This window comes from Blennius ocellaris (assembly GCF_963422515.1).
Source record: "Blennius ocellaris genome assembly, chromosome: 12".
In the NCBI taxonomy this organism is placed as follows: Eukaryota; Metazoa; Chordata; class Actinopteri; order Blenniiformes; family Blenniidae; genus Blennius; species Blennius ocellaris.
In genome coordinates this window covers 17931154-17944901 of record NC_137661.1, presented here as the reverse complement: position 1 = coordinate 17944901, position 13748 = coordinate 17931154, and the positions used below count along the sequence as shown (strand labels likewise).

The following is a 13748-nucleotide window of genomic DNA, read 5'->3' as shown; positions in this document are numbered from 1 at the left end:
CCGTTGTCATATCCTACAAATTCCCAACAAAAAGATTGTACGACATCTCTATCGCCACAGAAAACCTCAATGATTCCCAATCAGGTCTAATTTTAACTAAATGATATTATCGTACAATCCCTCTTAAATGCAAGTAAACATCCTCTAAGTGGGTGTTATTGAGCAATTAGATATGACTCAAAGGTTGCGAAACACACAATAAACAACAAAACTTGGAAGTACATTCACAAATAAGTTTTATTTTAATCTTTCTTTATACATTAAAACCATATTGAACACAAAATTTTATATTATAACATGACTCTTCTTGTCATTTACATAAATCAAAAAATTTGTAAATTAAGACTGCAAAATAGTACTCCTGTAATTTATAGCTTTGTACACATACAAGTGATGATGCATTCGTTTTGCTCTCAAAGAATGCACATATTGGGGGGGGGGATAAGAAAGGGCAGCCATAAGCAGAAAAAATACAAGAGCTCTAGCAAGACGGCAGGCTAGCAATTAACACCACCACCACCATGTGACCAACACTGACTTGGGTTAAAATCTTCCGCTCGTACAAGAGGTCCGAAGTTCTGTTTGAACCCGATTTGCACTTATCACGAAAATCACTGGGTTAAAACACAAAAGAAAGTGCTTGATATATTTTAACCCACGTCTTTCCCAAAAGCAAGACTCTAGGTTGGTTGTGTCCCAACAGAAAGCTTAAGAGCACCACATGTAGCAGAAGGGCGAAACTAGAACCAAAAATACACATCAAGGAAAGTACAGACCAACAACATAGAAAGAAACAAAAAAAAAAAAAATAAAATCAGTTAAGAGTGATTGAAATTTTATAACATTGCAGAGATTCAGGCTTGTGATCAAAAATACCAGCTAATTGTCTCTATTATGATCCTCGGAAACGAACAAACAGAAAAAAAAAATACACAAAGATTAGAAAGATAATAAATCATGCTCGTCCCATGAATACATTTTGATCATTGTTTTCTCACGGTCAATAGAGACATTCTGGTATATATCAGGCCTCCACAGCATATAGTCTCTTCCCAGGTGAGACGTACAGTGTGGGATGTGAACTGAAATGGAGACAAAACAAGGTCTAATGCATATTCTCATTTGTCCAGGTAGGAGGCATCTTAAAGCAAATGGATCAAGCTCAACCGGACCTGGTCAAACAGTTGTGTTCAAAATAAATGCAGTCCAACAAAGGTTTTTCACTCACAAACAAGCGTGCTTTGAAACGTTGACTGGAGGGGGGGGGGGGGGGGCAAAAGATAAAGAAGGGGGGAAAGTGACGGGCTGCTTGGGTGAAATGAACTTCAATGGAAAGCAAAACCAGAGAGACGAGGAAAAAAAACAACCCCCCCCCCCCAAAAAAAACAGACCACCATCGTTTGAATGGATCAAAGATTAACCAGACTGGAAAGACTCCGCCAATGATCAGTTATAGGGTTATCAAAGACTGGCTAAAGTTGGCTGTGACAGGAGACGCTTGGGTGAAGCTAATCCATCAACAAGAAACAAAGTCCCACTGTTGGGGGCGGGGGGGGGGGGCATGCTGAAGAAAATTCAATCATCCAAAGAACACACTAATTGCCCTAAAGAGAAATGCGAGAAACATATTGTGGACTGATCAAAGTAAGATTGTTCTTTTTATTTTTTATTGTCCAAGGGCCACAGATAGTTTGTCAGACGACCCCCAGGTCGACACCTCACTATGGTGTCGGGTTTATTTATCACGTAACAGGAATCATGGATCGGTTTTGCATATATCAAAATACTTGAAGAGGTCGTGTTGCCTCACGCTGATGAAGAAATGCCCTTGAAATAAGTGTTGCGACAAGCCAACAAGCCCAAACACATGCAGTAAGTGAGCAGCATCTCCCTTCCAGGCCCCAAAAATATTAAAGTTGTGGAGTGACCAGCCGTATCCCCGGACCTTAATCCCATTTATCTCTCCCAGTGACGTTGAACACAACTGTATGACCCAAGTGGCTTCATCAGTTCAGTTCCTTTGACGCAGACAAAACAATGTGAACACAATCATTGTGTAGATCACTTAAGGAATAAAAACCCAAAACATTCAAAGTACTATCCATGAATGTATACCCAAAAAAGAAAAAGAAAAAAAGGCTAACTGATGAAAAACTTTAGTAGTCGTGAGTACCCTCTTTGGTTTGTGACACGGTTCACAAAGTGATTTACAAATCACTCCTCTCCCCAAAAGAAAAAAATAATTAACCAAATGACCCTTCACTCTTTCATCTGTCCTGCACTCTATTCAAAAAATGTGATTGTTACATTGAAGGTAACTGCAAACATGATTTTTAAACCAGAATAATTGCATCTACCTTCAATCGAACACATTCAGAGTTTGTGAGTAGATAACATCTGGATTCCCCTGTTATTTTCTCCCCAACAGGACGACGCAGCAGGTTAATTATCAAAACGCAGTCCCACAACTGTTGCCATAGAAAATATTAATACAGAATGTTCAACAATACAAAAGAAGTTTGTCAATGCAAATTCAGCTGACACACACAGGCAGCCCTTCAGTGCTTTATATCCCCTGTAAGCAGAGTGGAAACGTGAGCTCTTGACACTGACATGGCGAAGCTGTGGTATTACAGTACAATGACTCAATGGGCTCTGCTGCTTGGAAGAGGGGGGGGGGGAGCGAAACCGATCAAACCAAGAGCAAGATGAAAGAAGGTGCCAGTAGGTGTGGTGTCTTGAGTACATGCATGTACGGTGTGTGTGTGTGTGTGTGTGTGTGTGTAGAAAGAGGCCCAGAAATGTATCAGCGGCAGCATGGGTGGAGCGGCAGCATGGGGGGGGGGGGTGTCACTCCGTGCCACGGGTGGGAGTGCTGGGTTGGTTGAGACCCATGGTTTTGCACAACCAGCCGGCAAAGTCCACTTCCTCCACTTCTGATCGCTTGATGAATGTGTGACTCTGAAGGAAAGCACAAGGTTAACATGGTTTCGCAACTTGCGGCCTTTTAAAACACGGAATGAAACACGACCCGGAATGAAACTGTACTTTCAGGTACCCACCATAAGCATCTTCAGATCTGCCCTCTCCGCTGGGTTTTTAATCAAACTACAGGCACAATAAAAAACAAAGAAAGGTTAATGAAACACCTCTGCTCTTATTAGGATCCCCTTCCGCTCATTGCTACCTTCTTTGAATTTTTTTCCCCCATTCAATTTACAGCACAATGTATGTGTAACAGATGTTTTCCAACTGCTCAGTTCGCCGTCACGTCTCAGTTTCACGCTGGATTTTGTCTTGAGGTCTGATGGAAATCGGTAAGCAGGCCACATAAATACACCAAAAGTTCCATTTCATAAATGGAAATGAAAGTTTGAAATTTAAATTGGCCACATTTAGAGACTTTTAAGGGGGAAATGCACTCCATTTTAACCTGGAAAAAAAAAAAAATCCATGCTGTGTTGTTTATTTGACTCATGTGGAAATTAAGGTTTGACGTTGCAAACACAAATCGAGATCAATACCTTTGTGTGCAAACGAACTGCTTCATTCATGTCCCGGCACACCCGAATGACACAAAGCAGTCAAGGATGGCAACATAAGCTTTTGCGATTTCCAGCAGCTAACTCAATAAGCTTTTAATCTCTTCTTTTTAGTCCTTTTGACCACAAAAATAACATTCTCAACATTCACCTTTTTGTCACAAAGTCTTGAAAGTCACTGGTGAAGACACCATGTGGCAGTTTAGGGGGTGGCTGAGGGGAAAAGGAGAATTAAAGATCAAAAGTTAAAACAAATGAAAAGGTCTGTGTGGGTTTTGTTGTTTTGTTTATATATATATATACATATATATACCTCATTCACAATGTAGTCCAGAAGTTCAAAGATAGCCATGGCAGGTCGACTGTCCATCCCATGTCCTGAGAAAAAAGGTCCATATCATGAAACACATATTACATTTTGAGTACACTTCAAGAATTATAATTAGATAAGATCAGTTGAATCAGATGCAAGTTTTCAAATCTCCAAATATAGTAGAAAAGTTGTATCCAAAAAAGTAGAAATGCAAGTTTCGCTGTGAACTTCGTGCAATTCTATAGACGTGTTTGTAAATGTGTCTGTACCACTCATGGGCCGGCCTGGTGGTCTTGGCCTCTGCATATTGGTGTGAGGTTCTCCTTCTCCCCCGTCCATGATGCCCCGTCCGAAGATGCCTTCCAGCTCTTTGGTGTCTGGCGGGGGGATGGGGTAGCGGCCAATGGCCAGCTCCACCAGGGACAGGCCCATGCTCCACACGTCGGACTGCACCGAGTAGTGAGTGCCCTGCAGTCTCTCCGGCTGTCGAGAAACACACAGACTACGTCACGGGGAGCAGGGAGAGCCAAGACTCCGGGGGCAGGACGGAGGGTCCGGCACAGGGCCGGGCAGGGAAGGCAGAGGAAGTCGAGGAGTGGGCAGAGAAGAGGGGTGGTGTTATGGCAAAAGGAGAGGTGGGAGTGGTTCGGGCAAAAAGGACAGAGGAAGGGTGGGTTTGGCCGGGAGACAAGAACAGCTTTGAACTGTTCTAGTTCAAGGGATGAGCAAGGGCAGAGGTGTGTGTGTGTGTGTGTGTGTGTAATGAGTTACAATCAAAAAGGCAAATATGTCAGCTCCGGTCTCACTTGGTGGGTAAAGGACGTGAATAGGACGGGACAGAAAAGCAGGCTTCAGCTCTGCACCCACCAGGTGTCGAGGAGGAAAGAAGGACGAGGGAGAGCAAGAGTGCAGTTCTCGGGTACTTGGCAGAGGAGTGAGGGAGGGCCGGAGGAAGAGAAGGCGGAGGGCGGTACCGGTGAACAAGAGCCATGAGAGAGAAGTGGAGAAGGAAAGTGGGGATAGGGCCAGAGGGAAAGGGGTGGGGGCGCGGGCATGCAGAGCTGACTCACCGACATGTAAGAGCGTGTTCCAACAAAGGAATTGGCCATGGAATCTATGAGCTGGCCACTAACGCCAAAGTCACACAGCTTGATCTCCCCACGAGAGTTGACCAGGATGTTGGAGGGCTTGACATCTAGAAGGCAGAGGCGACATGGACACAAGACATACGTTATATTGTCACACTGCAGCACCACGGCCACTCCAAATAACCAACAGACAACAACTTTACCCGAAGAGGCAGCAAAAAGACAATTCTCAAAGAATGTCATAAATGTTAACGTTATCTGAAGATATGAAGTTCCAAACCACTATTCCGTAATTTATTTGGGAAGATCTAAAGGACGTGATCATCAAGGAAGAATCAGGCTGGCCCCAAATCTTTCTTTTAATAATCAAGAAAACCAGAAATGGGCTTAATGCAAATGTTCTGAAACAAGAACAAAGGCAGAAATTGCACATGACGTTCAATTAATGGAGTGACTGGTGTGAATACTGTAAAGGTAAAGGGTTGCCGAGTCCATAAAAAGTGGATGAAATCCAGCTACATTAATACAACAATACCCAGCGAAATGGTAAACTTTTTCTAAATCTGGTAGTTTGTGGTTTTTGTTAGTAAGTTATTGTGGGTTTTTTTTTTTTTTAAACAAACAAAAACAAAACCAACCTCGCACCAAATAAACAAGTAGAAAACAGCAACAAAGCCACAGCTTTAGAAATAATGCATTGATGTTTTAACAAAGGTTTGAAAAGCACTAATCCAATGAAAGCAGACTAGTTTATTTTAAAGTAGTGGGCAGACGAGGGGAACGGTGGCGATGTTGTGAGTTGGTTGTTGCTGTTTGTGTTTGAAAAGTGTCCCTGTAATGTGGTCAAGATCATCTCTCGCTTATTCTTCTCAGGACTGTTGTGGATTATTGCCACCAGAATAAATGGACACATTGGTGACCTCACCACTAATGTACAGAAGAGCTGCTGTTAGTATTAAGTGTTGAGCCGGGTGATTAGTCATCTGATCAAGTTTGATATATAATCCAACCCCACAATGTACACTACATTATAAAGAAGGGTAGGAAGGAAATAACTCGGCTCATAATATAGTTTAAAGTCTTATATGCTCCAATAAAACAAAAGTAAAAAAAACCCAGGATATATCTAAAATCCTAGTAGCAGGAGTCCGCTACGTGAACTCCGATACAATATTAAAGTTTAGACATATATCTATCTGTATTTGTCTCCGGTGTGTGATAAGGAGGCTCTGATGCACCGCTGCAGCACACCGTGATCTAATGCAAGCGAGATCGCCGCTGGAACAAAATTAACATGGGCACTGAGAGAATTAGAGTTCATGGCATAGCGCTTAGTAGGTGCAGCTTTCCCAAGTCTAAGAATCTGAACATCTTGAGAGGGCTTTGCGCAGTACTGTGGATGAGGTGTGGGTGTGACAGACAGTAAAGTCTGCAAAAGACTGGTACATAATGACAATCTTAATTTCAACGTAGAACTATCTTGGAGGCACGTATTTTAACGAGGCCAACAGTGTTCATGCGCCTCTGCAGAGAGGGTGCACGTTGTGTCGACAGCATCTACCTCCCTCTACTCTCTCTGAGCCACGGCTCGAAACAAGTACCGTCCTCCACATGTCCAATTCAGCAGTGAAAAACATCCTGCAAAGTAATGGAGTAAAACCGAGCACTGCAATATGTCCTCTGTGGCGTGTGTGTGTGTGTGTGTGTGTGACCCTCTCCCACTGACCAAGGACGTGTGGGGAGTGACTGAGAAAACGACGGCATCAAAGAGTGGGAGAACGATGGAGTGCGACGTGGAGGGAGGGGGTCAACAGGGCGCGGCTGCAGTGTAATCACATCCGAGGGGGTGTAATTACCCCCTGAGCTCACACACTACTCTGTCCTGGAGTACCAGAGACCCCGAGCTGCTGTGAAACTTGACTGTCCCCATACTATACACACACGACAGACAGCTCCCTTTGCCAAGTGCTTTTCACAAACACGCTTTGGGATTCTTCCAACTGCAGTGTGTGGAAAAGCATCTGCCTTCATCTTGCTACGGTGCGACTTGTGACTTTGTTTGAAAGCAGAGATAATCAAAGCTCCTGCAAGCAGCCTTGAATGGCTCTTTGCTCCTTGTGGGACTCCGACCGAGACCGCCAGCCAGCGTGTGCATCTCATCTAATGGAGCTTGTGAAATTCGGGGGTCAGTCGGAGCATGGGCAGGTTATGGAGGCCGTACTTCCCGTTTCCAGCGGGTGGCGCTATAGCCGACGGTCCTCTTTGTGATCTAACCCTGATGCAATATGTCTAACTTTGAGGCCGATCTGACCATGTACAGGCCATTTACATTGCACGTAATCTTTGAAAAAAAAAAATGAATTGAATCCATTTGGGAATAAGGCTGCAACAAAACAAAATATGGGAATAGTGAATTACTTTCTGAATGATCTGAGTGAACAGGTACGGGGACAATTGGCACTAGTAGAGGTAAATAGGAGAGTTGAGGAGGATCAAATCATCTGACAGGAAAAACGTGAATACAGAAGTTAAACAACGTTTCCATGACGACCAGACACGAGGGTCACGGTCACATTACAGCTCAAAAACATTGTTTTCTTTATGTGGCTTTATTATTCTGAGCGACTGAAGCCCGAGTACAACACAAATCAATAAAAACATACATATTCTTTTGTGTTTTGGTGAGCGGCACATGCATGAAGTCATTTGCATTGCCGTGGGAGTCTTTTCAGCTCAAGATTGTAGCATACGTGGGGTATTCAGTCCACAGTTTGTTGCTTTAGTGTGGCACAGTTTTGCTTTCACTATAGTTTTCAGCGACGACTGCACTCCATGCCTTGGCCATTATTGCTCACAGGGCTCTGCAGACGATTGGTTAGCAATTACAAAAATGCACTCACTCATGTGGTTGAAATTCTTTGTCGCCCAAATGATAAAACCTGTTCCCACATTTGCATAGTGAACGTCTCACATTGTGATTCGACTATGTGTTGGATTAATCGCTCGGCCCTCGTCTGAAATGTATTCCTCGTGGTGCTGAATGGTTTAGGTGCAGTCGGAATGCACATGGCGAAACACTGTCGACTTCATTGTTCGCATGTGGTGAACTCCAAACTAATGATTCATTCCATGATTTTTTTTTTTACGCCACTGGGGAAGAGATTGACAGCAATCAAGCGCGAGGAGGATGCGGTTACCTCTGTGCATGATCTGGTGCTTCTCCCGCAGGTAGGCCAGTCCCCTCAACACCTGTACACAGGAAGCAAAATTGCCCAAACAAATTCCAACATAAAAGGTTGCATCTCATAATAACAATAACACTGAAAACAACAAATACATTCAAACATTGTAAAGATTTTGAATTGTGATAGTTATTACGTTCAGTTAAAACAAATATAAACATCTGATATGATAAACATTTCAGGTTTTGTGATGTTCTCACTTCTGAGCTACATTACTTTTTTCTTTTCAATTTTTTTTGTGACGCATCTGCACGCATCGATTGATAGCATTACATCTGTAACTTGATGAAGGGGCCCCGAGTTGTGTAGGAAACAAAAGGCTGTGCTGTTTCTGATACATGACGGTACAGCACACAACTTGTTGAGCAACAGAGAGAGCGAGAGAGAGAGAGAGCTGAAGATCAATGTGTGCAAAAACATGCAGAGTTGACGTCATGTCTGTGGCTCCATAGTAAAATTAAAAAAAAGAAAAGAAAAAAGAGTAAACATCTGCAAAGAAAAAGTTTGTGCTTGAATGAAACATGAGTAATGTACATACAGCTATGCTAACTTTTCCCAAGATTTCTTCTGGGATTCTTCGAGCTTCCCTGAGAACCTGATCCAAGGATCCGCCATCCTGTAGAGGCGAGAGTGCTCGCATTAACACCGACATAGAAATACACAATGCATCTGTAACAGCGGCGGTTCTTGTTATCAATCAAAGGTAATGCACTGAGTACATCAGTTCTGCGTTCATGGGACGCGGATCCTGCCGGCAGTCTCTCACCATATGCTCCATACAGATGCTGATCTCCCCGTCGCTGTAAAATGCCCCGTAGAAACCCACGATGTAGGGCGAGTTGCACTCGTGCAGCACCTGCAGCTCCCGGATAATCTGGTTTCTGATGGCGGGTTTAATTTCCAGGTGGATCAACTGAGGAGGGGCGAGAAGTGAGACGTATTTACATCATTAACCGACACTACGATATATATCAACATGTGAATCCGAGAGGGGGCTTTGCCTGGCATCCCTGACTGCTGGGAATGTCTGAGGCACACGGGTGAAACCGCACATGCAAAGGCAAGTGCCCACATTTGGAAACAGCTTCCCATAATCTGCCAAACTGTGAATTCCAAATAAAAGCGGCAGGTCGTCACACACTTGAAGAATTCACAGCATACAAGTTTCGGCATGCGAGAGCTTCGACAGCAGTGTCTGTGCAGGGTCCGAGCGATCACCATGGAGCCAACAGTTCAGGCAACAACAAAGCAAAAGACTATTCAAGCAAGTACCCAATTCTAAACTGGAACGCTTCTCAGGCTTATTGGGGGGCAATTACACACATTCATGCAACAGTATTACGGCTTATTATGATGACATAAAATTAGAGTAGTAACTTGTGTTGGGTTTCGCGGAAAGGCACTTGCAGTGAACGTCAGTTGGAACAGTGGGAAAACACACTTGCCAATACGTTCCAATAAAACAAATCGCAGGATTGAAACAGAGCTCATAAAATACTTAACATTGTGCAGGAATTTCTTCATATTGTCAGATGAATACACAACAGATCATTGTCAGTGTCCAGTGATTAGAGGATAAATGCAGACACTGGATTCAATAGGTACGCTAATTTTTCTCAAATCAAAATGGTAAAATAAGTGACGAGCCACAAAAGTTCTTATTTGCATGAAAAAAAAAATAACTGCACTTTGTCCTGTACTTGTAGTGAGCACTGGTGTTTGCATTGCCGGAGGTGGAAAATATAATTACAAGTAAATACAAGTGCAGTTTCAATATTACTGTACTTCACTTTCATGTTTTCAGGCGTTTGTATTTCTCATTTCATACTTTGTCCGACCACAAATCAAATATAAACATTTGTACATTTATAAGGAGGAAAAGATGGATGCATGGCCACATCTGTTCAAAAAAAAAAAAAATGGAGACGGTACATTATGGAGCAGATTTATCATTTCAGCTCATTTTAGAACCCGGCAATTGATCAACGGTACGCCGTCGTTGCAACGTTTCAGACAGGATGTTCTCAGACGGAAGTGGTTACTGAGCCTAGACTGTCATCAGCAGGCTGATCAGACATACAGAGTCTGGAAGAGACGCAGAAAGACGTTGACGGGTCCACAACCCACACTGACGAACGCCACTCCAGCTCCAGACACCCAGCTGCCATTTGGCCTCTGAAAGTTTGATGATCTGAAAGTTTCTCTAATCTAGGTCAGTCGAACTCTGGACAAACGACTTCCTCTGCATCCAGACTGAGATGAAGTCTCGGTGTCCAGAGGACGCAACTGTGAATCGTTTTAAGGTTGTGTACGTCTTTCGCCAACAGATAAAACTATTCACACAATGCTAATCCAACACTAACAAAACCACATGTGCAATATACAAACCATAGCATTGTAGTCAACGCTAACAAACACCATTGATTTATAAATATCCTTTCAGTAATCTGTATCTATAATTCTTGAATACCACTTAGCTTGAGACTAAGTCCAGTGCAGAACTTATTACTTATTACTGATTAGCATTGTGGAGTAAGTGCAGCTACTCTAGAGAAATACGCATTAAAATGATCCGCTGCAGCGTCCAGAATCCAATCAGTACATCAAAACTAAATCAGAGACGCAATATGACGTTAAACAGTCGGCATATACATACAAGACATTCCTATCAAATCTAAAACTAATCCAAACATCATGCTTCCTCTCAGAGGCACAAGATCTGTGCAAGGACGCGTGAAACGTTTTATTTTTCTTGCTCAGGACATGTTGTTCACACGAGCTGGAGACCCAAGACTCAAGGAAAGTTTACTGCTGGACTTTGACTGGAGATACTCATGGGGAAGTGTGTGTGTAATTCAAAAATGTTCTGACCGTTACGTAGCAGTCGGGCAATGAAAAGAAAAAAAAAAAAAACCCACATGAATTTCTTATTCTGCAGCAGCTCAAAAAAACCCTGGTTTCACCAAAATATTCTCAAAGTTGTTAAGAGTCAGGAGGAAAACCCAACACCTTAACATTTGATGCATATTCCATCAACTGGTGTTTTATAGTGAAGATGCAGGTTTGAAATCGCAATCCTTTGATTTATGCGAGTCAACTGGTCTTTTTGTGCAAAACTAAGAACATCACAAGCTCGCACCATCAATTTACAAAAAAGAAACGAGCGTGAACAGGTCCCTTGCTCTTGTGGCATTTATGCGTTTGGCGGGGAATCCCAAAACATCCAAGGCTCTTGCAGCCACAACTCTACTTTGTTTACATTCCACATACTTTTTCTGATGCGTTTTTTTTTTTTCCATTGAAGCACTAAAGTAGCTGACGTGCTTATCAGTACGTCATTTCATACGAAAACCCCGAAATTTCAGACACTGTCAGAATTTTGTTGCAGGTTGTCTTTTGGTCACAAGGTCACGTCTGATTTTTTAAACTCAACATTCCTTTTTTTTCTTTTGGAACTAGGAGAAAACCTAAAGAAATATAGACTTCATAAACCAGAGGATGCTAAATTTTTACCACACAACGTTGCTCTCGCCTGAATTGGAAGAGATTACCGCTACAACATACCTCAATAACCAGGAACAGCAGCAGCATTCTGTATGTCATCTGCGTTTCACCAGCAGTGGCTTCAGGAAGTAAGCAATGCCAATAGTACTGCATTTATGTACATTAAAAAAAACAAAACCTGTATGGAAGCTCCATAATAGTGAAGCAGTGGCGAGGCATTATACCTTCATGGAATCTGCGAACAATTAATTGTGCTGGTTGCATGTCATTATCTGAATAATTCCAGTTATTTATGTATTTTTTTTAGCAGCTGTGGCTTCCTAGAAGCAGTCCCGTCTGTGTGGTACAGTGAAATGTCTGATTTCTTGTGGTAAAACTGCCACGAGCAAATGCAAAGGGACCATCAAAATAAAAAAACAACAATGGACGGTTCCCCAGGTCTGCTCTACATCCAAGTGTGTTATTGTGGTTTTTCTTCCAACAAATCTAATTTTGCACCAACCTGATCTAAACAATACACTCTTTAATTTAAAGGGGGAGGGGGGGGGGGGGGGGGGGGGGGGCTTAATCTGCACCTACAACCCAAACAACACAAGTAAATGGTTACCTTTCGAGCCATCACCAAGCCCGAGGGCTTGTGGCTGACTTTGTTGACCACCCCGCCGTTGCCGGCGCCCAGCTCGCATATGGGGTCGAAATCCTCCTCCTTCAGCTCGCCCACCTGGGCTTTCTGGGTGAGGAAAGCTTCCAGCCGCTTCCTCTGCTGCTCGTCCAGGTCCAGCTCACCCAGTTTCTTCTGTAAGGCCTCGAGGTTAGCTCTGGGTGGGAAGAGACACAGATGACGGTTCGACAGTGTTTATAAAAAAAAAAAACAGACAGGAGGGAGACGAAACGTTTTTATTCCGGGTGACTGGGTTGTAATTGGGGTGTTGCAGTGTCAGTGAGCAGGTGCAGGTTCGTTACGCTGGACTGATGGAGCTACTTACTCGGACGAAGCATCGATGGTGTTCGAAGTGGCCTGTCCCTCCCCAATGGGCTTAATGTTCAGGGGAACGGGCTTTCTTTTCGCAGGCATCGCTGCGACAAACTCTATCCGACTTTCTGTCCTAAAGCACTGGTCTGTGGTCAGTTCGACAGGTACTACTTCAAACCTTTCTTTTTAATTTTCCTTCCCCCCACCCCACCAAATTAAGTCAGCTCCTGGCGGCTGGGCTAGCTAACGTTAGCAAAGTTACTACACTTTGGGAAGCATGTCAATTGGGTCGCGGTATACGACGTGTCACGGGTAATACGGTGAGCCCTATCAGCGCCAAATCGTCGCTCCGGTGCATCTATGAGATTTGCAGCGAGGACATTTCTATTAACCCCCCCTCAATGTCTGGCGTTTCTACTTGCTGCTGCTGCTGCTAGCCATTAGCCACCTAGCCACAAGCAGCTAGCGTCAGCTCTGGACGGGAGGAAGAAGAAGAAGAAGAAAAAAGAAAAGCTCGTCTCTGAGCGTCAAAATGCGGCCGCTCGCTGCTCCGCTTCCTCTGGACGACACCGTCTCCTCCACGGGGACAGCGACAGAGCCGGTTTCCCCCAGAGTCGTCACGGTAAAGCCCTCCGTGTGTCGTTTCAGGGTGTGGAGAGAGAAGCGCTGGCTCTTCAGTACAGGAAGCAGCAGCTGCCTGCAGCATCAGAACCCGAGCGTGACACTGGGTTGCCAGGTCCGACTGGCGGAAAGACGTACGGCCGTGCAGAACCTTAAAAACGCTGGGAGCTGGATTTCAGTCTGTTCCAAATCCAGTGTCAGAATGAGTTGGTGTAATTTTCCATTATTAATGAGTTGGTGTAATTTTCCATTATTAATCATAATAAAAATAATAATACAGATTTAAGAAACAAAGTCTATCTTAAAGAGTTTGTATCTGCCATTAATGACCACTACATACCAAAACAATTTGACAGAGTGCACTTAATTTATTGTCCTCTTGTGTGCAATAATAGATTATTCGGTACAATAACATCATCTCTGGTATGCTTCCAATCATTACCAACATCATTGTTCAAAAAATAT

At 43.5% G+C, this 13748-nt stretch overlaps 1 protein-coding gene across 1 annotated transcript; it reads right to left on the bottom strand.

Annotated features, from left to right (window-relative positions):
• Positions 1-237: 237 nt before the first annotated feature.
• LOC308137949 (dual specificity mitogen-activated protein kinase kinase 2) lies at positions 238-13321 on the bottom strand. The gene is made up of 11 exons (XM_080506857.1): positions 12676-13321; positions 12297-12507; positions 8952-9098; positions 8724-8801; positions 8141-8192; positions 4926-5050; positions 4125-4338; positions 3856-3920; positions 3694-3755; positions 3063-3108; positions 238-2961 (listed from the first exon to the last, which is right to left on the bottom strand). The coding sequence occupies exons 1-11, from the start codon at positions 12762-12764 to the stop codon at positions 2851-2853; spliced, it is 1200 nt and encodes a 399-aa protein (XP_080362983.1). The 5' UTR covers positions 12765-13321; the 3' UTR covers positions 238-2850.
• Positions 13322-13748: the final 427 nt, after the last annotated feature.